Source organism: Dryas octopetala, chromosome 1 (genome assembly GCF_963921425.1).
Source record: "Dryas octopetala chromosome 1, drDryOcto1.1, whole genome shotgun sequence".
Classification (NCBI taxonomy): domain Eukaryota; kingdom Viridiplantae; phylum Streptophyta; class Magnoliopsida; order Rosales; family Rosaceae; genus Dryas; species Dryas octopetala.
In genome coordinates, this window is record NC_141366.1 from 5,667,739 (window position 1) to 5,693,093 (window position 25,355).

The window sequence follows — 25,355 nt, forward strand, 5'->3', positions numbered from 1 at the left end:
TGGGGCGACGTGGAGTATGCCTTTCTGACTTCTGAGGGTACCCACTTCCAACTACCCCTAGGCCCAAGAGGCCTGGGTTCCAAGTCTCTTTCTTGTTAGTGTGGCCTTTTATTTTGGGCCTTAATTAGGGAGGCCCATTTTGCTTAAACCCAAACTTGGGAAACCCGGCTTCGAAAGAGCGCGCCAATCGGTAGTGTCCGCCTCAAATCCACGTACTGTGTTTCAGACCATTATTATAGTGAACAACGAGCTCTCTCACAACGAACACCTCTGCAATCTCTCACGCATATCCGACTTTGAAAATCTGTGAGTTTCTTAGCACCTAATCGTTTCGTAATGTGTATATTTTCGGATTCGCGAGCCGTGCATTGTTTTCTGGTCCGAGAAAATCCGTTTCGTTTTAAACTAGTGGCGTGCATTTCTTGATCGATTCCGATTATTTTCCGAGAAAATTTGCTTAGTTTCTTGTAAATTTGCAAGTATGTAGCTAGTAGAATGCAATCGATTCCTTTGTTTGTTGAGCTTGTTGTAGATCGCATAATTTCTTGAAGTTTTAGCTCAATTTGTTCATCTTGTAGTTTACGGTTCAATTTTAGAATTTGAGTTGTGAAATCTCTATCGTTTCTGTTGTTGCACAAAATCTCTCTCTCTCTCTCTCTCTCTCTCTCTCTCTCTCTGGTTGCTACATCAGTTCCGCAATTACTACCTTAACCTTTAAATTCTGATGTCCTATTGTTCATTGCTAACCGTTATTTCAAAATTTAGGCACAGAGTTAAGTTTTGGTTGATTTGATTGAGCATTGTTTCGATTTTAGCCCTTGATTAATTCATTTTCGCTGCTTAAGAAGGTCCTACTTTGCTCTTTCAATGGCTTCTTCCTAATATAGAAATGTGCACAGAATTTAACATTTTCTACACTAATTGATGCTGAAATCTTGCCATCATATTTTCGAACAGCTCTGAATCAGTTCTTGGTTGTAAATCATATTTCTGCTTTAATTTTGTCTTTATTTCTTTATTATGTGATTCATTTGTGAGCTTTGGGCGTCATTTGTTATAGATATGACTACGCTGACTGTTGGAAAATTCTTCTTTCTTTTACTATTTTATTCATAGTTTTATCAATTCATCTCTAGAAATGATTAAGCTTTGTTTTTTGGTATATTGAACATAGGAAAATATTTGCAATATAAGGTTCAAGTTTTTCCTCTTCTCATCTTATAATTGTTGTTTTAACAATGTTGGTTGGGTCTTATGGAAAATTTGTGATGAGGACAAGGATTGAAGTTTCCTTCTTTTTCTTCTTTTTTTCTCTTTGGGAATTCACAATGACAGTTACTGTCTGTTTGCAGAGGTTAATAATAAAATCTACAAGTCTGTGCATATGGCAGAACCACAGAAGGGGACATCTTCCTCTGCTAATCCAAAAGAAAAAAGTTCATTTCTAGGTATTCTCTTGGTTTCCCTTACCTTTTATCTTTGCTGCATAAGTCATCAGATGCTACATGATTGCCACAGTAAAATTTACCAGCCTTGAACTTTTCATTTGACATGAATAATGTAATGAAATCCTATGCTTCTTCTATATCAGATGAGGAAATTGGTAACGAATTTCTCAGCTCCTGGAAATCTATGTCAGTAATGGAAGATGACGGAATGGATTTTAGCTTTGATACAGTTCCCAAAGGCAAGAAGAAGGTGTTTGACTTTGAGAAGCTGTAAGTGCTGCCAAAAATTTTTATTTACCAAAATGATAGAACCATCTTTGGTAAACATTTAACAGGTTCCTTTTATTTAATGCTTAAAGTTTTGTGTGACCCTTTTTTCTCATCACTTCCGTTTCCTATGATGGGTAAATTGTCTACCATTATGTATTTCGTTGGTGTATATGGTATTTGGTGTCATGTGCGGCAAATTGTTTAGAAAAGGAGGATAGAGTTTGGGATTCAAACTTCCTTCTTCCAGTTTTACAGATATATCTCCAATAAATGTATGCCAGTGTGAATGCAAATTCCAGACAACACTTATGAAGCTTTTTCTCCCTTTCCTGTTCAGGGATATGGATTTCAATCTAGATGGTGACTTTAACAAGTTATCATCTTTCAAAGTGGACATGTCAGACCTTGATTTCTCATCCCCGCCCAAGAAAGCTGCAAAAACCAAGGGAAAATCTGAAGAAGAACCTTCCAAAGGAAATCATCAAGGGAAACAAGACCAATTTAAATTCTCTTTTGATTTCAATGAGTGAGCTTTGAATCTTCTTGTTGTGTTGTTATTTTGAATTACATGTAAGCAATGTAAGTGTACTTATACTCTGAATTTTACAACCGGTTACCTCACATATTTTTCTTGGAAGTAGGTTGGATAATTTTGATTTTGATTCAAGCTTAACGAAAACAGAAAAGAGCTCTAAGAAGAATCAAGACAGCAGCAAAGAGGTTGTTTCTGATAGAACTGGTTGTCAAGGCTCTAAAATCGACCTGGCTGATGGGGTTCATACACTTGATGGGAATTCTGAGAGAGTGGCCACTTCAAAGGCTGATACCATGTTAGTTGATCCAGGGAATGTTAATTCCATGAATGATGGTTGTGCATCAAAACCTGAGACCTCTGGAAATCTCAAACTGCCACATTTTCCAAGATCTCCAGAAAAAAGAATGACTATGAGTGTTGAAGAATCAGATCAAAAAAGTCACTTATCCGAGAAGGCAATGCCCACAGAACCATATGTGAACCAGGCAACACATGATTTGCCTAGTCAACTTGTTGGAGGAGTTGATTCAAATGGAGATACTGTTTTAGAAGGAAGGAATGATGGTTGTTCTCAGTTCACAAAAGGAGATACCATATCAAGTGGAAAAGAAAATGTTAATGACCAAATGCTGACAGGAGATGGTCCTAATCCTGAAGACTCACCTTTGAAGGATTCAGCTAGTTCAGGGAGTAATAATGATGATAGGAGCAGTGATATCTCGACAGAAAACTCTGAGCCATCTAAAGGTGATTTAGAAAGTGAAGAGAATTCCAATACATTTGTCTCAAGGAAGACACCAGTGACACTACACAACATCAAAAGTGTCAAGGAAGACCAAAATTCAACTCTAAAGTTTCCTTTATCCACACAGGGCAGGTCAGGAAATCTGAAAACTATCTTAATAGTTGCCATCTTTGTTTATTTGGTTCCATCCTTCAAGTAAATGACTTAATTTAACTATGAGAACTAGAAACTGATTAGTGGGTTCTCCAGTCTTTCATACTCAAGATGGTTTGGAATGTAGAAATTAACAATAATCTGAAAACATTCAGGTGCATCTGTTACTGAAACTATAAAGAAGGCATGGGACCATTTCGTTTATGAATGCATGTATTAATTGGTCTATTTACCTTTAACTGCTCATGTAAAACAAACTCTATACCGTGTTCAGCAGGCATGTTCATGAGCTGTGTTATTAAGCTTTGATAGAGAACATCACCTGTGAGTTTCAGTATCAAAGCATTTTTTATGGATTTCCCTCTTTGCTTGATGCAGTGAGTCCACAATTGATAAAGTTACGCTGACAAACGAAAGCGAAGCTGGAGAATTCCACTCAAAGAATTCAAGGAGATTGGAGGAAAGTGGATCTCAATTGTATCAGCCATCATTAAATGGAGCAAAATCTCTCTCTTCTAGAAGCAAAAGAATTGGTACCATGCATCTACGTCCTGCAATTGAGAAAGGGTGAGTAATGCTTTCCCATAACAATTGCAATAGTTGGCATTTAACTTAGAACTGTTTCATATAATCTTCGACAGGGTGGGTGTTAATCCTAATGATGCACAAATTGGAAGCAAATTGCTTCCTACTCCTGCGGTAGTTGATAGAGAAACAAGAGTCAAACATGTAATACCTGGAAGGTAAAGAATTCTAAAATTTTAGTAATACCAGTCAAGGCACAGTATACCGTAATTTGTTTAAAAAAAATCTAAAAGCTTCTACACTTTGACATTCTATCGATTTTGAATCACTCAAAAGGGATCACAGCATTTTAGTTAATAGGAAAATAAATGCTCAATAGCAGTGGCCCTTGTAATCATTAACAGGGACGGTTTCAATTCTGATGCTGTACCAAATGGGACCGAAATGGTTGGGGATTCACGGCTGTGTGACAAAGAAGTAACAGAAAAGGAACCTGTCCTAGGGAGTGAACAGAGAAAAAATCTGGATGATCTCAGGTGAGGCATCTCTAAATGACCTTGTTCCATCTTATGCTTTACTTTCACTATTTGAAGTTGGACTTTTTCATATGCAGGGTTCTCACTATGATCTCTGACCACTTGTTTGATAGATTTGATTATTGACCAAGTGTTCAAACCAATTCTCCTTTCACTGTTTAGAGAATTTTGTAATGATATGGATTTTCTTTTTTTTCTTCCACCTTTTTTTTATCAGAATTTTTTCCCCACCTATTGTTGTGTTATTTCAACATTTCACTCTTCACTATGTTGAACCCTCGAGATGATATCATACTGCCAGGTTCATGAGACTTTTTCTTCACAATTTTTGTCATGAAAAATGGGGCTTTTGACTGATGTTATCATACAAAGATTTGATTGCGTTCATCTTCTTCAGGAACATGACAACTTTTTTTATATATTGTACTGCAACATGATTAATTGTGCACAGGACCTTCTTGTAAAATATTTGATTTTTGATATAAGCTTTTTAGGCATGTGGAAATTTCTTGCAGTATTCAAGCTAGTCCTTCCACCTCAACCGAGAAGAAAACTAAACCTAGTACTCAGACATGTGTAAATCCTAAACTCATGCTCTCAAAAATGGAGTCTATGAGGAACACAAAGATCATTACAGCTGAAGGAAATAAACTTTATCCTGATCAACCTGCCAAGAAGAAAATGGACCTCTCTACCTGGAAAATTTCAAAGTATGATGCAAGTATAATTATTCCTCTTGTTCAGTTCTTTCCTCTGCTGAAATGTTTTGATTGTCCTTTTGAATGTTTTGATATCTCTAAATGTAGGAATATTGATGGCAATAAAGTTTCATTGAATGCTGCACCTCAAAAACAAGTTAAATCCCAGAGGAATTCAGAGAAAAACATGGAAGTGCAAGGCAAGGTGGAATTGAAGACTGCCCAGATTGTTGATGGCAGTGAGAAACAAATGCCACTGAACCTTTCCTTGAAGCGAAAAACATTTGAGGTCTTATTTATTTCAAAACCATTCCTTTAACTCATGAAGTTCTTTTCAAAATGATATCATGACTATAACATTCTTAATTTTATTCTGTCCAAAAGCTTTTTGAAATTCTTTATTGCATTTTCCTAATTTCTTATACAAAGCTTTTTCACAGGGATCAAATTCAGGTTTATCATCCTTAAAGCCTCTAAAACGCCTCTCTGAGTCACCTAAAGAAAACAGGTCCTATTATTATAGTAGATATGTTTTTAACTTAATATACTTTCTGATCATAAAAAAAAAAAAAAACTTGATATACTGGGATTATTCCAGCTTATCACATTTGTAATCCTATATAGCTGCACAAAGCACTATTATGATGTATGTATTCTACAGTGATTTACTATGGTTCTGCCGACGTATCACATTCTTTATCTCAAAACATCTGCAGAAATTTCAAAGAACCTTCAAAAGAAGTTGTTGAAGAACAGGTACATTTTCAAAAAACTCTATGAATAGTGATCTATAATGACTGCTAAATGTACATTAAAGAAAAATGGGTGGAAGCCTGATATTGGATAAATTATCCACTGTAATATTCTTTATGTTTTGGCTAGGTTTTCATTCATGAGAATCATTTGGAGAGTAAGACCAAGAGCACTTTCTATGACCATCCGACCTCTGGACTTGGTAGTCCTTGCGAGGTGAATGTGATGGAACTTGAATTTCCTCTGGTAATGGACAATGATGGAAATGTTGAAAAGGCTGAAGCATATACCAAGGAGCTTGAAGACGTAAGTAAACTATCATTCTGAACACTTAAAAACGACTTAAGTTAAATCATAAAGAAAATTAGCATTACATGGCATCATTATCTTCTTTTACCTAATGGGAAAAAAACAATATGGAACTTTCGATGTTTGCTGCTAAACCCCAGAAAGACATCTCTTTTTTCTTATATAATATATATATATATATATACATATAAGTATATATAAGTGCTTTGACAGACCAGTCAGCCAAATTATATGTCATAGTTGAGTCCATTAATTTCAGATTCAAAATATGTCACTGATATACCGGTTACAACTTAAAAGATGGAGGCTGTTTCCACTTTTTTACTATCTGCGGTACCATATACTATCATTCTGAATGATTATGCATGGGTCATTGATGCAGCATATATTAATACAGTATACATCATGGGGCATAATGGTCTCTCTCTCCCTTGCAGATATGCAACATGCTGAAAAAGAAACATGAGGAAGCCAAAGAAATGCTAGTAAGAGCTATTGTGAACAACAATAATTTACTGATGCTGAACCATCCCATCTACGAAGCAAAGATATCCTTCAATTCTGTTTAGCTGTTATTTCCTTGTTTAAGTCTTCCATTTGTGTTATAAAAATAAAGTTGCACCTTCCTTCACAATGGAAAACATTTATAAAGTTCAGAAATTTGCCGCAAAACTGGTGTCCAAGGAGCTTCAAGCGTGTTCAAGAGGACCGACTGTTGTCATATAAAGGCATGTTGATATGCAATGATATGTTGGCTTGCCATATGTTTCTTTACACTTGCATCTAAAACTTTGGGTATACTGATGGCCTATTTTGTCATTTGAATATCAGGAACATGTTACACTTCCTCTTTCCTGCTTTGGTTTGGACAACAGTTGAATATCAGGAACATTGACAACATTGCATTTGCAACTTCCTACTTGCGTATTTCTTCTCTTAATTTGAACTGCTGAGTCTTCACAATATAGCATGAGCTATATCAATTTTTAGACTCTAGTTGGCCTTCTCTGTTTTCATATTTTTCCTTGCTAATGATATGTACTCTGTTGTTACTGGTTACTAGGACGCAATACTGGATTCTGTTAAATCAAATCCTGGAATCACGGTAGGTTCTCTTTGCAATTTCTGAACCATACGAAGCCTACAAATGTATATAACTTGTTCCTTTCTCTCATATGTGAATGTGTGTGCATGTACATGGATTATGCATAAACGATATAATTAAAAAATATCACTTAGTTTTGTATGTTTCTTCTCACTGTGGGTTCCGAATGCAAACCCTAATAAAAAAAGATAACCACCCCGATTTTTGTACCCAAAAAATTAAGGAAGTGGAACGCAACCTATGAAGTCACTGCTGACCAGCAAAAGAGCGGCGCTATTGGCATGTTTTAAGGCCTAAAAGCACATATGTGAGGCATATATGTAATTTTGCCTAAATTATTAAAGCGAAAACAGAGCTTGGAACTTTGGAAGTTGTGTTACTATTAGCAGCGCAAATAATATACAGAAAAAGTGGGAGGAGTGTTTTGAAATAGAGTTTTTTGTTAATAAGCAACAATATTTTTTATATTGGAAGATGCCTAAAAGGTCTTAGTTCTTTAAACCCAGTAACAGAAAAAGAAAATCATATCTTCCTTCTAATGAAAGGAAACCTTATAGACCTTTTCTTCATGGAGAGACTATAGCCCTATTTTTTCGACCAAAAAAAAAAAAAAGACTATAGCCCTATTTCAGAGATTGGGTATTTACTTCAATTAGTCCCTAGTCCCTACTAGTAATTAAAAGCTGTTGCGTGTTCCTAGTCGGGCCTAATATGGATGAATGAAGAAAAGGAAGTCCGGCAACACACACCTCTTTAGTTTTTAGCCGACCAAAGCCTGATCATATAAAGATTTGAGAAAGCAACCTACACTACACTTCAATCTACATAGATTCAAAAGGCTTTGGAACCCTTATTATTATAGAAAGACTAGGCCACCCTAAGAGATGGAATTTTATTCAGTTTAATGGGTTCCAAAACCCAACAAATTGAATTTTTTTCAGTGTAATGGGATCTAAGAGAAGGAGTTTTATTCAGTTTAAACAAAGAGATTGGGGGTCTCCAGCTGATTGATTACTCTAATGGGTATAATAGTTCGAGTACAAGGGATTGATAGTCGGTATTAGTTATTTCTTAGTGAAAGGGATGATAAGGGTATAAGAAGGCAACAACAAAACAGAACAAAAAGAAGCATTACAGATGTGGGAGAATTGGAGGTCCCATATGGCACCCACTTGAATAATATATGAAAAATTAATAACTTGATGGTCTATATATATTGTACCCCTCTTAGATGAAGTCTCTACCAAGCCTAGCACATTTATGAAACCTTTAGAGAAAAAATGGTTATTAGCTGGAGGTTTTATGTCTGCTTTGTACTAGTATTGCTTTTATTTTCTACTTCAGAAACACGCCCTCTAAAACCAAGACTGAAGAAGAGGAACTTAACCAGCAGGTCCAGTCAAGCATTGGCTGGAGGAGCTAGGGAATTACTAAACGTTTGGTTAAGAAATCAGGAGGCAAAGAAAACCCATTACCAACCCAAGCGAGTGAGTCCTGGAGGTCCCGATCCACGACATCACTCCAAAATTCACTAGTACCATAGAATCAGAACTCAGCGAGAGCCAAATTACCAGTAAGTGTGTATGTGTGCGAAGGTACATCATAACAAATTCGAATTTTTTTATGATCATCCATCATGTAATTTTGTCATTCGAAATGCACACAAATCCTGGTCTTTGAAATAAAAATGTTCTCCCAATGGTTCAGTGAGTAATATATGTGCCTGAATTGATCTTGGTTTGTTGTTAATTTTTTCCTTTTATGGGATAATGGTAGGGAAAAGGGTAAAGAAGTATCACTTTCCCAAATCATGATGGGGAAGAAAAGAAATGTGGAAAACAGAATGCTATCGCTTTCATAACTAATAAATTTTTTTTTTGGCCATTATAAGTAATAAACTTTAAAAGTACTGAAAAGATATAGTATTAGCTACTATAAGTAACAGAAAACGATAGCTAATGCTCACTTAGAAGTTAGAAGTGACAAAGGGATAAGATAAAACACACTTAATATTATAGAAAATGGTATCCTACTTTCCCAGGTGGTCATGGAATACGTTTTTATGAATTTTCACCAGTGTCTGATTAGCTAGCAACCTAGAAAATGGGTATGCATATGTGTAGTGACAAAGCAAACATATATGCCTCACGTTGACTTCACACAGACGTTTCTCATCATGAAGTCACATCACAAATTCACAACATAAGCCATTAGGGTTTGATCAAAGTCTTCTGATTGAGAGAGCTCATAATGATTAATACTCTATATCTACAATATACAAAGTATTATCTACAATATACAAAGCTTGAACTTGTTCTTTTACCCCATAACATTTTAACATGCGGTACGGCTCCTAGTTTCTTTTACAGGGTCTTATCAGCTGGCTTTCTTCTTTCTTTTTTGCTTGGTCAATATGAAACTCGCAACTAGGTTCTTGTAATCTTTTTTATTTGTATTATGCTTGACGCACCTTGAATATACAATTAAACTGCTTTTCAAAGTGTTATACAGGGAAAAGGCAACCATCATCTCTAAATTAACAAAGTCAAACACTCTTTTGTACTTTTAAACTATATAATAAGCAGACAGATAACGCAAAAAATAAAAAATCAGCATTATGTCCTTTTGGGTTTTGAAGCCATGATAAGTTGAATATATGGAAGTGGCCAAAAAAAAAAAGTTGAATATATGGATCCACTAGAAGAGTTGTGGCTGAGATGCTTCTTTTCCTTCTTCGCATGAAAAGTATTTCAGACCTTCTAAAACTGCTCCAATTACTAACAGCTATGTATCAAATATAATACTCTGACATGACATGTGTTACTGTATACTGCATGTGTGTTAGACAACCATTAGATCCCAAAAACTTAAACTGTTAGAGAATGAATCACGTGGAGAGAGAGAGAGAGAGAGAGAGAGAGAGAGATATATAACAAAGAGTGGGGAATGAGGATCAAACACAAGACCTCTTCAAGCTTCAAGCTAAGCGTTGAAAGCTATATTAGACAACCATTAGACTCTAAAAACTTAAGTTGTCAAGAAATCGATCAACAATGCATATCAAACTTATTGGCACTACTATGTTCAACGTTGTTTCGACTTACCAGTAGTAGTTTGCAAAATTGAGGTCTCAGCATGCCTTGATATGTATGGTGAGAGGCTGACTGGCTGAGAGGTTCAAAATTGATGTTGAGGATAGCGAGCACCCAATTCTCCTCTGGCCGTACCTTAATATGTGTAAGCCAAAACATGGTAGGTCCTTGTATAATTTGTCTAGGAGCATAAAAGCAAAACTCACACAGCTAGAGACCAATGTAAAGCAAGTATGAGATAGAGCGTGAAGAAGGAGATATGCATGAGGTAGGAAGAGACCAAAAACCATGGTCTCTATCATGCATGCCCCATAACAAAAAGGGACTAATGCATTAAGCTTTAGGCCAAAGTCTTATGACAACACTAGTTTATGTGTTATGCACGAGGCTTAGTATACGTTATAACCACCAACCACGCCTTTGGGGAATCACAGAATGCACCAAAACTGAAATCCCCCCATCCAATGTTTTTTGTCTTATAATCACGTAATTATATATGGATCAGTAACTATCTTTTGTTTCTTATGATGCCAATCAATGTTGTTATCTTTTGTTTTCTTATGAGCCTTGAAGTTTGTCTCATCTTGTTAATCCTCACTTATTCTCAGCTCAACACCATCTTACCCTCTCAATCCACTAATGGAGGCAAGGAATCCACTGCATTAATTCTATGAATCCTCAGAATCTATCTTTTGACAGATGCTAATATCATGAAAAAATTATAGTATTGCCGCTGCTGATAGTATTTTGTCCACTGCATGTTACATCACTAGCCACTTAGTTGTGAATAAATTGTGTGCACTTGATTCAAGGGATTCAGATTACTTTCCCGCCCATATATAAATTCTCTTCAGCATAGGTTAATGCTAGTAATAATAGAAAACCATGTGACCAAAACAATTAATCTTCAGCATAACCATTAATAGATAGTATTCCTTGAAGAGTAAATAGAGATTGATGAGAAGATGGCAGAGGATTAATTTCCTTCTTTATTATTCTAAATTGATTGTAGAATTTGTTAATGGGTTAACTATCTAGGTAGGATTGATTGTGATTTGTGAGTGTATACTCTGCTGCTGGAGAGAGAACAATGTCGACTAATCTGAGAACAGGGACAACAGATCTTAATGATTTGATTTCTGTTTCAGCATTTGTTTTAAAATTATGTATATGTAGTACACATAAATGTGTATTAGTTATGTATGTACGTACGTACGTACGTATTCCTCTTACAAGATTGATTAGAGCAAGTAACAATATAGCAGCAACCAAATGCAAAGCCAACGTTATATGAAGAAACAGAGCATATGAGTTCAACTACTCAAAACAACCAAAGTCTAAGCTCTTGGGGTTAGCCCAAGTAAAGAGGGTGGGTGGGAAAATAAGTTAGGATTTTGATAAGTTCAGAATTCGATTTCCTCTAATGTAACAAAACTACCAAAGTCTAAAGTAGCCTCTATTATCAAAATTATCTCGAATCTTCTTACAATATGATCATTTTTATATTGGTCACTTGCATATGTAGTAGAACTGTAGAACCAGCACTTTTAGTCCTGGAATTTCTCTCTAAGTCTCAACCCAGAGATATTACTCTGTGCACCTACTCAAGCATTCAGAAATAATTAGGTAATCCTTTTCTTGCCCTCGATCACATATTTCTTAACTCAATCCTTAAATTTCATCCCCGTTATCCATTCATAATTCATTATAGGTTTCAAATCACTCACTTGGATTATATCCCGATTTGTAAGTCACCACCTAAATTAAAAATTGAATCAATCTATCATCTAAATTAAAAAAAATTTACAATGTCACACCTTCATCTAATTCCGTTAATATATTTATAAGGGTATATTAGTATTTTCAAGTAAATTTTAAAGAATATTTTGGTCTTTTTGAATCCTATAAAATATGTTTAAGAGTGATATTATTTATACCTTAAAATATTCTTTCCATACCCAAAACTTTACTTAGTATACCCACAAATAAAATATTAAAAAAAAAAAAAATACAGCAACTCCCTCCTTCCCACCCACCCACCCACCCAGAGCCCCGTCCCTCCCACCACCCAGCCCAGTCCCTCCTCCTCCTCCTCCTCCTCCTCCTTCACCCACTCAGCCACCATGACTCTTAGATCAAATCTCTCTCTCTCTCTCTCTCTCTCTCTCACCCATCGCAACTTCATGAGCTGCTGCCATCACCCATTGCGACCTTCCACGCAGCGTCGCACCAGTCGCACCGTCCGTCGGAAACCCCTCTCACCACCGGTGGCTTCCCCTCCCCTCCTTTCTCTCTCTTCCCCTCTCCTGATCTCTATCCTTCTCTTTTTCTCTCCCTCTCCTCCCTCCCTCTTTCTCTGATTTACGTTCATAACCAAGAAATGGTTTGGCAAACAAAAGAATTGGTTTGTTGCTTTATTTGAGTTTCGGGTTTTGCTTTATTTAGTTGGTTTTTGTTTCGAATTCGATTAATTGGTTACTGGGTTTTGGTTGTTATGGTTGGAGAGCGGGAAGAGAGAGAGAGTGCTTCAAAGTTCATTAAATGTGTCACAGTTGGGAAGCCTTGTATGCTCATTTGTTACACCAGCAACAAGTTTCCTACGGTGAGTCTTTAAAAACCCATCTAACATATGCTCTTCTTTCCTCATCTTACTTGCATTTATGGATGTTTCATGAGATATCTGTCATGGGTTTGTTTTCACTCCCAAATGGTTATTGAGTGCATCATTTATTTCGGGGAATTTGTTTTCCTTCCATTTCACTATTTTTTGGTTATTTGTTTTAGATACTGAAAATGTACTGTATATCTCAAGCTAGAAACTAAGAAGAAGGTGAGCTGTTACATGTACATGTACTGTATGCATTGAAGATTGATATTGAGGACTCTCTCAAAATCTGTTGGTCTTTTTTTGTGTGGCAGGATTATGTACCCACAGTTTTTGACAATTTTAGTGCCAATGTGGCTGTGGATGGGAATATAGTCAACTTGGGGCTATGGGACACTGCAGGCGGGAAGAGAGAGAGACAGAAGAGAGAAAGACGGGTGGAGGAGGGACGGTGCTAAGTGCGGAGGTGGGGCTGGGCTGGGCTGGGTGGTGGGTTGGGGGGCCGGTGGGGATGGGTCCGTGGGAGGGGGTGGGTCGGGGTGGCTGGGTTGCTGGGCTCTCAGCTCTTTTTTGTTTTTTTCTGTTTTTTTTTTTTTTTTTTTCATTTTTTATTTAATTTAAAAAGACTAAAATATTTTTATTTTTAGTAAAAATATTGATGGATTTGGGCGAAGGTGGTATATTGTAAATTTTTTTTAATCAAGGTGGCAGATTGATTTAGTTTTTAATTTAGATAGTGATTTGCAAATTGGAGTATAATTCAAATAGGTAATTTGTAAAATATCCTTTTTTATATTAAACATGTAAATGCTGAAAATCTAGTAAAACATTTATGAGTTCTTTCATCATATATATTAAGATTGAAAAATGCTTATTACTCCAACCCTATTTCTAAACTTTTGCTTTCCAACTTGCGTTACATTTATTTGCCAGAATTTATTCTTTTATTTTTTGGATTTTTATTATTATAGAGTCTAATGTAAAATATCATGTAAGTTGAAAAATAATAATTAAAAAAAGTGTTGGGAGAAATAACATTATATACATTATAAGCGGACTTTTAGCCTTAAATGATTTTGTAGTCCAATATGATTGGATTCCAGCAATAATAGACATGTCAAATCATAAAGCGTAGTATTGGATAACTTGCCAATTAAGGTTGAAGATAGAAGGAAAAGTTAATTTCAGCAGATAATTGTTCTGATATAATTTAAGAAGTATAATCTATAGAAATATATTTTAATTGTATAATCAATCTATGTCTATCTTATATATTAGGCTTATGGCTTATCCATTTGCGGTCGGTCATTTCATCCAATTCCAGGGTGGAGGCCATTAGTTAAACAAATAATTAATGCAATGAGCGGCATCAACCTAGCATGGATCAGTTATCTAACGAAAAAAATCTATTTGGATCCTTAAAGTAGTCAATTGTAGTGTCATACTGTCATCAACTGTTAAAAAGGTGGTAATTCTGATCATGATGCATGGGATGGTAACCACATCACTATTGCAAATTTGCAATATTTGATTTGATCAAGGCTGGATATCCTTGGTTTATCTACAATTTTGGCTGGATACCTTGGCCAAAAAAAAGGCTGGATACGATTGCGTCGGAAAGCAATATAATACCCACGAACTTAATAAGACAAACTCACAAACATAACACGTATATAGGACAACGTTAATTCATATATTTTATATATATACACGTACCACATCCACTAATTAAGTTTATAATTACGACAAAAATAGTCATGTTCGAAGATCTATAAATAACCACGAACTTGTAATTAAACATATCAGCCCAGAACATACTGGATATATAGTTCCACTTTGATAGAGTAGTACATGCATGATATTAATTGAGAGCTGGAAATGACAAAATTGATAGGTTTGAGGTTGTTCAATATTATGATATTGTTGGTGTTGCTCCTATCATCATCAGCAAGGAGTACCCAAGCTCGATCTTTGAAGAATAACGTGGTAAGTAGCAGCCAAATGTTATTCCGAGCTACCTTTAAATATCAAGTTGAAGTTGCCAAGGTAACAAAAGTCCACCAAGAGGTGGTGGGAGGGGGAGAGTATACAAAAGAAAGCAAGTACGAGCATCAACCTATGAGAGTCAGTCCCGGAGGACCTGACCCTCATCATCATTTTCTAAATAATTAATTAGATTGCTAATTCCTGGCCAAAATAAATTAGATAGCTAATAATTAGCTAATTGCTTTTTTTTTTTTTCTTTTTTCTTTCTTCCTCTTATTTCGTGGATCAGATGTAGTAGGACGAGTATACATATGCAATGATCGAGCTGTAATCCGTCATGGTTCAAGATAAATATGCACTTTCTTAATTATATATATATTTGCTAGCTACTCATGGATTGTGTTTTCAAACTTCTAAATATATAACAGCTCAAAGAGAGTATATGATTAGTTGATCAATAGATACCAGTCACAAGCAGAATTAAGAGATGTGGAAAAATTAATATAAAGAACTCGTTATAGATTCAAATGATCACATGCATATTACAGATGGGTCTTAATTTCATGATCAGTACGTTATTAGGATGAAAGAAGAGCAAATAAAGAACGATCATTATATTTATAATTAAGCAAGGAAATGAGGGAAAGAAAAAAAAAAACAAATAAAAGAGCATGGAATCGAAGCAAGGGTCAACTAATATAAAATAGGTTTCATTTAGCTTTGGATCGACCGTACGTCTTGTCTGTATATCAATTGATTCAATTCCACAATTCATCTTTTATGTTTATTGCTTGCATCATTCGGGTGCATTAATTTGACCTCAACCAATTAAAGAACAAAAAAAAAAAAAAGTATTATAATGTAGATATCGTGTGCTAATTCCTTAAAGATAACACATCTATCTACTTATCTATGAAGAAGGGCAGTCACTCTCTACTTACATTAATTATGTCATGTGACTTGTTATAAATTTAAAACTACTAAGTGGCAGTCACTCTCTACTTACCACTTGTGTTATATGATGATATTTAAGCTGGTTCAACATCTAATGTGAACTAATGCTCTGCATATATCGACTCATTTATCCCTTGAAATGATTATATATTTTCAGGCTCCTTCTATTAAGAGATTTTTTAAATAATTTTATTTAAGAGATCCCTTATAGGACCAACTCCATATAGTATTTTAATGATTCGAACCGTCTATTTTTTAGGTTTATATAATAGATCATCTTTGTAAAAAATAAGATAAATTGAAAATCATTACGCTATCAAACTTTGATTAAATAAATAAATGAACTAAATATTTTCGATAAACACTTGAAATAATGACCATTTAATCAACCGTCAAATGATTTTTGATTAACTTAATTTTTTGCAAGGACGATTCCTCAATGAAAAAAAAAAAAAAACAAAAACAATTATGATCATCAAAATATAATGTGGAGTGGACCCCACAAGAGATTCCTTAAATAAGCACATCAATAGAAGAGGCATGATATAGATATATATATGTTATATACTACTTGTCTATATCTTAAGACCACTTCCTAAGTTCCAAGTAGTTTTGAAAGATACAAGATCATAAAAATTTGAAAAAAAAAAAAAAAAAAAAAAAGAATACCAAATGAAAGGGACAAGTCCTTCCATGAAAGTTTCTTAATAATGAATTTAGATGCTCTACTAATCTTTTGTGTAGTAATTTTATAATAATTAATTAAAACTATATTATTATTAAAGAGAGAAGTGACTCAACTTCTCAAATCACAGTGGAGAAGGGGGTGAAGCTTTGTTAACTTTGCTTGTCCATCATCTCCTACTTATCACAAACTTTGAAGTAAGCCAGTTGCACCAGCTGAATTTGGAGGACACACTGAAATTAGCATCAAATCTAACACAAAGTGATCCATCAGCCTAATTTGTTTGGCAGCTGTTACTATTAGTAGGAATATATAAGATCGACGACATACAAGATGCACAAAATCTAGCTCTGACTGCTTTTGGAAGTATATATCTATATATGTGAGTGTGAGTCCAAAGCATGGATATGAATCGATTTAGTGCGCATTATTAATGCAAGCCCTTAAAATTTAGAAACTAGCCAAAGGTTTGACACACAAATACACAATGCTAAAGCAAATATTTTAACACCATGTGTTCGATCGCAAAATGCCAAATTTCATTTCTAGTTAGCACGCGCGCATGGTTATAATTAAGCGCACATACTTAGAAGCCCACTCGCCTCCTTTGTGAACATAGCATGCATATGCTTCTAAGTTCTAAGGTACCATTGAACAAGCTAGTGCATAGTAACATTCTAACACTTAGAGAACCTCTTCTAGATGACACATAATTTATGACTTAACATTATAAGGTTTACTTTTCAAGTTTTAAATGTCAATTATAAACTTTAAATTTATATATTTTGACCCATATAAAATATTGTAAATTCTAACGACAAGTCTTATCATTCAAACAACATAGAATTTCAAATGTCTCGTAATTGAAAATGACGACAGTAGCCTACAAGGTATATTCTATTTCCATCCTCTCATAAACTGAACCCCACATTTTCTTTATAGGAAATTAATTAAGGTGGTATCTTTTGGTTACATAAGAAGAGGTTAATTAATTAACATACACCAAAAGGAGGAAGAAAAATGCTAATTTAGGGGGAAAAGGAAAAAATACCTTGTTTTATTAAAGATTAATGTAAAATGACATATGGGATGACATGTGGAATATTCTGTAAAGTTCACAGACAGAGTTGCATGTAAAGAACTTGCGATGACAAGACAAACGATTCACAATGGAGTTTAATTGGTAGCAAATAAAATTAAGATTAGGCCAAAATTGACAAATGTAAAGACTTGTTGCTTTGCTACTTTGTTAATTTCTTTTTCTCGTAATGGCAATCTACACAGTGCATGAGGCCAACTATAAAAACTACCACGTACCCCAGTCCACGTAAGAATATGACAACATGAAGCACTATAAATATATTAAATATTAATAAGTGTGTGATCATCATAAGGAACAATTTTAATTGAACAATGTCGATCCCTCCCCTTTAAGTTAATTAATACCAAATTAGGACCAACAAAAAAGTCTATAAATACCCACAAGTCACAGCCTTCAAACTTTAAACCACACTAATTGGTAAAGAATATTCCAACCAGGCTTATTGTCGTGCTTTTTTTTTTTTTTTTTCATTTGAAAGGATTGAATTCGATCACCAACTCAATCCAATTTTAGAAAGAAGGAAACTATCAAGCTAAGTAGGGCAGCAATATCTGTTGGTAGCTCCAACCTAGCTCCCAGCAAAATATTTATTCACATCGAGCAAGTCAGAGAAGCAATTGGTCTACATATATCAGGTGGGACATGGTCAATCAATTCAGATAACAAACAGGACCCAAAACCTCAACATCAAATCTCCATCTTTTCTTTCTTCTTATAAATTTCTTTCTTAATTTTGATAGGCGGTGTAACGACTCAAGGCCTCTTCCGAAAATGCTAGCGCAAATGCATAGCATTTACATGAACATTGGGTTAAAAAAAAAAAAAAATCGGTTTGTTCAGTAAAAAAAAATGGTGCAGAAGCCCTTTTCTCTTTTTTTTCTTCATTTTTATATCCCTTAATCCAAACCCAAAAGATTCCCTGAATCTTAGAGTAAGAAAAAAAATGTTCTGAATTCCTTTTTTTTTCTTTCTTCCCTAATTAAACTATCCATTTTTATTGGGCTTGGCCTGACTATTTGATATTGTGTTGGATCAGATATTTGGGTTGTGGTAGCATGCAGGTTGGGTCAGATTGCTAGAACTATAACCTGAATAAGGACACCATGCCATTTTCGTGAAGTTCCAAAATGCCTAGACACGCCAATAGGTAGGATCGGAACCCAAATAGACTATCAGAATAAGTGCGTGTGTGAAGTGTGACCGCATGGTTTGGGTTGTAGGTTGGACTTAGGTTCTGAAAACCTTATTTGTAACCCAACCCAATCTAAAACTAAATGGGCCTTAGCTTCTGAACTGGCCCAAGTTCAGGTTGGATTCGCATTTGGGCTAACTTACCCATGTTGATGTTGGTCAAATTTAATTACCTTTTTGCCCATTAAATGGAATCTAACATTTAGGCCATGTACTACAAGTCTACAACATGGTGTTTTCCACCAAGAGAGATCGTTGTGTAAATTATAAGTTTATACATATATAACGTGGAGGTAATTTTTGTAAAAAGAAAAAATTATTTGTACCATAAATTTTTAAATCACTTTGATATTTCCTCTTTATTAGATGTAAGACTCAATTATATTGGTAAGTGTCACTTCTATTAAAAGTGGTATAAATGTGACCTAAATAGATCGACCTATTGAGTATCTAAATTAAGTTATTTACTTTACAAAAAATGTATGAGTATGTAATGAGCAAGGTCTTAATCTTGTCCACTTGATTCTTGAGAAAGTATATGTCAATCAAATAAGACAATTGACAAATAGATAGAGTTAGCACAAAATTATTTGACACGATTAATTAAACAAGTTATGTTAGTATAAATTAGTACTCGAGATAAACTTACCACAACATTGATACAACATGACTCTGACTCGATGAGTATCCTTAATTAGCTAGTTAGGATTGATTCTCCTATGTTCCACTAACAAAGTTGTGGTATAAAATATATAGTGGGTAATTTTAAACCCCCTAACCAACTTAAAAATTTTCCTAAACCTCTACCCATCTAGAAACTCTCTCAAAACCCCCTAAAACTTATAATACCTTTTTTACCTTTCTGACGGACTCTAACGTGCGCGCTGACGCACTCTGATGTGTGCGCTGACGCTCTCTGACGCGAGTTGACGTGGATCAGTGAAAAAAATATAATTTTACATTATTATTAATTAGAATAAAAAAATAATTTCACCATTATTTTCTACGGAAAAAAAAAACAATTACACCTTTATTTGAAAAAAAATAACAATTATATCAATTCAGTGTTTCACTAGAGACTAAATTTAGTTTTAGTCTGAATTCAATTTAAGTGAATTCAGTTTCAGTGCATTCATTAAATTCAAATTCAATTACACCTTTACTTGAAACAAAAAAAAAAACAATTACATCAATTCAATTTCACTAAAGACTAAATTCAGTTTCAGTCTGAATTCAGTTTCACTAAAAACTAAATCACTGATAATAAATTCCTAAAACAGAATTCAGTAACCTAAAATCATAAAACTAAACTGAATTCATTGAAATTAAATTAAATTTCAGTGAATTCAAATTCAGTTTCACTTAATGCACTGAAATTGAATTTAGTGAAACTGAATTCAGTGAAACTCAAACCCTAAACTATGTCATCGGCGTCCACATCTCCGATCTCAAACTCAAACCATAGACTACACCGTTGTCGTCCAGATTTTGAATATTCGACTACCTCACATGCGTCGAGTACACGACTCATAAAATACACTTATGCAATAAAGGCTAATAACTCATAGCTGGAGTAATAACTCATAGCTGGAGTGATAACTAAAGCTGGAGTACCCCGGATAGAGATCGGAACCCCGTTCTGGGTACACCAATTATAGTAGCAACAGCCCCTAAGCCGGTCGGTATCGTTCAAAAGCCACTGTAGTTGAGAGGGTCCCCATCAATGTGCTCGGTAATGATGTAGTCATCGCTAGTGTCTTCATAAATAAGATCTTTATTGAATTGAATGAAAATGCCCCCCACCACTCACTTTATAGGAATAAATATATATACTATTTATAAGAATAAATATATATACATTTATAATAGAATAAATGAATCACCTTTTTCACTTCTCCCAACCATGCAATGAACTCTGATCCTTTGGTCCTATACAACAGTAATCACCAAAAGCGTGAGGTTGCCTAGATCTGTTTCCACCTGCAAATTTGATTCATAATATGTATTTCAGGACCACAATTTCATTCAGAATTCATCTAAAACTCACAGTTCACCACTACAAAATAGCAATCAGACAACGGATATTCACCGTTGTCTGAGTTTATAAATTTACCGTCGTCTAATCGAGTGTTGTCTATTCATACCCCCAATAGACAACGGATAAAATCCGTTGTCCTGGTGCACCTACACAACGGTTATATATTAACCACCGTTGTATATACGACCTTTAAAATCAATGATTTGGAAGATACCGTTGTTGAGTGCCAATTTAAACATCGGTTTATGTTTAAAAACCGATGTTTATATATATGTTAAACAACGGTTATGTTAAGTAAAGAATTGGTTTTACAACTATTTTAGGTCGAAACACGAGGTGTAATAGCCATTAAAACAACGGGTTTTTGTTCAAAACCGTTGTCTAATCTATTGAATAATATGTGTATTGCCATGTCTATAGGTGTTTCAAACTACGGTGTTTTATATGAAACCGTTGTATTCATGCATTAAGAAAATTAAATATTAACCATATAACCGTTGTATATACTTATTTGGTACATCGATTTTTGGATTAGAAACTGTTGTATGAAGGTACTTAGCACAATGGCTTCTTAAGATTTGTGTGGTATTCTTAAGAATTAGACAATGGTTTATTATATTGAACCAATGTAAGTCAGGGGCACAGACCACGCTTTTGATCGAAAAACTGTTGTATAATGTGCCTGTTTACATCACTTTTTAGAAACTCCCAATTGTCTTTGACCACAATGCAATTATGAACAAACAATGCAGAATCTGATTGATGAGATAGGTTGTTTTGGTACAACCATTAATTGATTCCCTTCATAATTAACATTCCTAATAAATTATACATTTACAAAATACCAATTCACAATAATAAAGGATTGGAATTTCTAATATAACCAAATAATATAAGATATTTAAAGGTAGTAATTGTATATATGTACCTTGCTCCCTTAACCCAATTTCATTCACAAAACCAGCCATATATGCCATAAACAAAAACCCTCCATATATACCTTTCCAAAAAACTAGGCATCAATCTAATGAATCAACCTAATTGCTGCCATATATATATCAAAATATTATCCAGCAGCTAGCCTATCAATCATCCCAAGCTAATCTAGCAAAGTAATCAATATATCATATATACCCAAAGCTAGTCTAGCTAAACATATGGCCTACGTAAAAAAGGTGTCATGCAAAAATCCAACCAGAAATGTCTACATAAACTGGCCCACGAAGTTTGCCCATTCAGCCCGGACTTCATCGATATCTTCTTGGGTATAAGTGTTGTCCTGCCTTCGTTCCCACTGAAACAAGGCAAACATGGAGTACTAATTAAAAATAAAATTCAACCAAAAATTTTATGTAACAAAGATAATGATGTAACACCACAAATAGAAAGAAGAGGATTAGTTCTAAATCTCAATGTCCCAACCTCCCTGGCCCTCTATATTTGTGATGGCATGTCACTATCCCTGCTTGCATTTCATTTGTTCATATTGTTTTTTTTTTTGGGGGGGTAAGAGGCATTTGTTAATCTATGGTCTCAATTTAAAATTCATCTATTTCTAAGACCCATTTCCCATCTTTGTTCGGTTAATTGAAAGCAGTTGAGGTTCCTGGGACTATCAAGGTGGCGCCAACAAACACTTCCAAAACTTGAGCAAGCATATTCTATTATTACATTGTGAAGCTCAAGGTCTAAACAATTTATAAGTCATTTTGACATGATATTATATAGCTCCTAAGAGTAGCAAGGGTTCAAAATGTCGAAGTAAAAGACAATTATCATATCACTGCTCATACCAAAAACATGACCAACATAATGTCAGGTTGGCTGACTAATTCATACCTTATTCACAAAAGCTAAGCCCTCATCTTCAATTATTTCCTTCATAAAGCGCATAACAAAATAACCACACTCCTTGTCACTTGGTTGTTGAGGAATGCCCTAAATACAAATAAACATTAATTAGAATGAGCACATATATAGTTCATTTAGCAATTTGTTATTTGATGTTTAAAGCAAACAAGCCAACCTACCGCCATATTTTTCCAAATTATTGTTTTACGCCCTTGCCTATTCACTTGAGCATTGAATATTTTAATCCCGCTGTGGCATGATCGAAAAACCAAATGATTTCAACACTTTATGAGATATAGAGTGAAATTATAAACTGATGACAAAAAAATTACAGCCTTACTTGTCCACAACAGTTCTCCATTCATCACCGATCAGACGCCTTCTCATTGGGTCCATAAAATAGACAATCTCCTTCTCCGGATTGATAACCGTCAACATCCAATGATTTCTACGCATTTAAAATTCTCTTTAAATACATTACATGGCTGGAAATGTGTATTTACATTGACAATCAAAGATATTTTAACATTGAATAACTTACCCGGAATTGTAAGGGACTAAAAAAATCTTATCGTTAGAAGACGTGGCGAACCTATCTGCCAAGTGCCGTGTTCTTTCCGTTACAGTTCCACACCCTATTGCACCAGTTCGAGCAGGGTCTACGAAACCAACCATGTTTACCATCTTTGATCTCTTCACCACATTGTACAAGTACCTAAAAAATATTTAGCAAGTCAAATAGCTAGCATGATTGAATAATCTCATCTTTTTTGCTGGATATTAATATGTAAAAATCCCCTATTCATTTTTTTTACCTCATGTAAACCACAATACAGTTGGCTGATATTTCAACCATGCCACCAAATTGGGTAATATCTTCGGACAGTATGTAGGTTCTACGAGCTGCCCCAAAAACGTCCGCCTCTATTTCAAAGTTGATTGTTAATCCCTCATTCATTACATTTTGTGCATACATGCACAACAACTTCAGTGGCGTAGGCATTGCTTGCAGGTTCAACACAATTCCCTTCATCCTATCTTGCTTCTCATCTTTTGCTTTCTTCAACACAATCTTGTCCTGCCCAGCACACATCCAAAGCACATATAACATTATAAAAATTAATTGTAGGGCTGGGTTTCAATTCATTCAAACCTCAATGGAGTACTTATAATCATCAAAAATCAATATGTTGTATTAGTTGACTACTTAATTTGTACATGCAGAGAGGGGTAATGGCCAAGTATTATTATAAATTTATAATAATACTTTGAAACAAGGTTTATAGTCAAATTATTGTATGTGAATTCAAATAAGTTGGGATGAAATATATACCTTCAAAACAATTTTCTTGTCCTGCCCAGATTCCAGGTGGACACAATCAGCATCCACATCGATCTTCTGCGTGTCTTTCTTGTCCACCTGCTGTTCAGCATTCTTCTTCATTTCCTTCTCCACATTTTCTTCAATATTGTCCTCAACTTTGTTCAGAATAAGAGTCTTCTTGACTGCATTGGTGCTTGCTTTATCAGAGCCATATCCAACAGTATGAGGAGTTGATGGAGTACCGGGATTAGGGGCTAACATCTCAGGGGTTGGTCCCTCAGCCTTGGAATTCTTCCCTTCCTCTATTTCATGAATTTTCTCCATCCAATATTTTCGTTCCTCAGCTATTATCTTCTCCCGCTCCTCTTCCATGATCTGTTTGACACTATCTCTGATTGTGTCTTTTATACTCTTTCTTGGAGGGAGCCTAAAGTAAGAACTAGGCTTTACATAACCTCCCACAGCTCTAACTCGCCCCGAGTGCTCAGGGGTCCCTAATGCCATTGTTAGCACATCAGTGGTACCAGAAATAGATAATGTGCCATCAGCTACCTGTTTCTTCAAATCCTCCTGAAACAATATATGTCTTATAAATAAACAAGGACAAATAAAGTTGATTTCAAATTTAAAAAGAAGTCAACATTGTCAGATCCAACATTGGTAGGATTATAATCAATACAATATCAGTAGCTTACTTACAATTCTGGCAGCAGTCTCCGCTACCTTTGCATTTGGGATCTTCCCACTTTTATCTTCGTGTGCTTTAATCCAAAGGGATGCCCGATCAAACTCCGCATCAGGCATTGTTTTCAGCTTTAAAACAAACAAATGATTAACATGTTAATAAACTTGATTAACATCTTAATATATATATTCAACCAAGGCAGTTAAAATTCACACTAACCAGTTCATCCTCCAAACCAGCATACCCTTTACGCGATAGTCTATGACGATACTCATGCTTAGATATCCTATCCACCTGTTCGTTGTGAAGTTGCTGCAAAATAGAATATTTCCACACAGTGATGACTCTATTTACAAGTTTAAAAACAACAATTTTATAGAAATAAAACAAAAGAAAAAGCTGACATGCAGACCAGGCCAAGGATCACTTGCATGGTCATCCCAATTCAAAGTCCTGGCAGCTCACTTGCCAGGACAGAAAGGGAGGATTTAATACACATGTACAAAAACAGCTGCATTAGTTGTGAGCCAGGACAGAAAGGGAGGATTTATTAATGGTACAGTAATATGCTATCTGCATTAGTTGCACATTAATGCATATGTAGCTAACAGCTGTGAGCCTGTGACTTGAATTGTGTGGTTGTTGTGGCTGTATGTTGTGTACTTGCAGGTGCATGCATGTTTTTATGATGCACAATTTGGTTTCAATTTCTTAAACCATTTTAGAAGCCACACATTGTATTTCAAAAACTGCTATAAATATAAT

General features: G+C 35.0%; 2 protein-coding genes across 5 annotated transcripts; one reads left to right on the forward strand and one right to left on the reverse strand.

Annotated features, from left to right (window-relative positions):
- The first annotated feature begins 15 nt into the window (after positions 1-15).
- LOC147296916 (uncharacterized protein At4g18490) lies at positions 16-7,105 on the forward strand. Of its 4 annotated transcripts, none has more exons than XM_086229351.1 (16): positions 16-306; positions 1,353-1,448; positions 1,592-1,718; positions 2,056-2,244; positions 2,360-3,130; positions 3,530-3,718; positions 3,793-3,894; positions 4,081-4,212; positions 4,707-4,922; positions 5,019-5,199; positions 5,351-5,418; positions 5,627-5,666; positions 5,793-5,969; positions 6,410-6,520; positions 6,615-6,700; positions 6,804-7,105. In XM_086229351.1, the coding sequence occupies exons 2-15, from the start codon at positions 1,385-1,387 to the stop codon at positions 6,696-6,698; spliced, it is 2,451 nt and encodes an 816-aa protein (XP_086085477.1). In that variant the 5' UTR covers positions 16-306; positions 1,353-1,384; the 3' UTR covers positions 6,699-6,700; positions 6,804-7,105. The 4 variants fall into 4 exon arrangements, with proteins under 4 accessions (XP_086085477.1, XP_086085478.1, XP_086085479.1 ...); XM_086229352.1 differs by having other exon boundaries at positions 4,728-4,922; XM_086229353.1 differs by lacking the exon at positions 3,793-3,894.
- Positions 7,106-21,578: 14,473 nt separating this feature from the next.
- On the reverse strand, positions 21,579-23,445 carry LOC147296917 (uncharacterized). The gene is made up of 6 exons (XM_086229066.1): positions 23,397-23,445; positions 23,123-23,296; positions 22,922-23,029; positions 22,761-22,830; positions 22,570-22,668; positions 21,579-22,024 (listed from the first exon to the last, which is right to left on the reverse strand). Exons 1-6 carry the CDS (start codon positions 23,435-23,437, stop codon positions 21,935-21,937), a joined length of 582 nt encoding a protein of 193 aa, XP_086085192.1. The 5' UTR covers positions 23,438-23,445; the 3' UTR covers positions 21,579-21,934.
- Between the last annotated feature and the right edge of the window lie 1,910 nt (positions 23,446-25,355).

Bases quoted from the DNA above. Each gene is read 5' to 3' on its own strand.
- LOC147296916 (XM_086229351.1), top strand. From the start codon at position 1,385: ATGGCAGAACCACAGAAGGGGACATCTTCCTCTGCTAATCCAAAAGAA. The intron at 1,449-1,591 runs GTATTCTCTTGG...CTTCTATATCAG, and splicing joins AGAAAAAAGTTCATTTCTAG to ATGAGGAAATTGGTAACGAA. The intron at 5,667-5,792 runs GTACATTTTCAA...TGTTTTGGCTAG, and splicing joins AAGAAGTTGTTGAAGAACAG to GTTTTCATTCATGAGAATCA.
- LOC147296917 (XM_086229066.1), bottom strand. From the start codon at position 23,437: ATGGTTGAAATATCAGCCAACTGTATTGTGGTTTACATGAG. The intron at 23,030-23,122 runs GTAAGTTATTCA...TTAAATGCGTAG, and splicing joins TTAGTCCCTTACAATTCCGG to AAATCATTGGATGTTGACGG. The intron at 22,025-22,569 runs GTATGAATTAGT...GCCTTGTTTCAG, and splicing joins GCTTAGCTTTTGTGAATAAG to TGGGAACGAAGGCAGGACAA.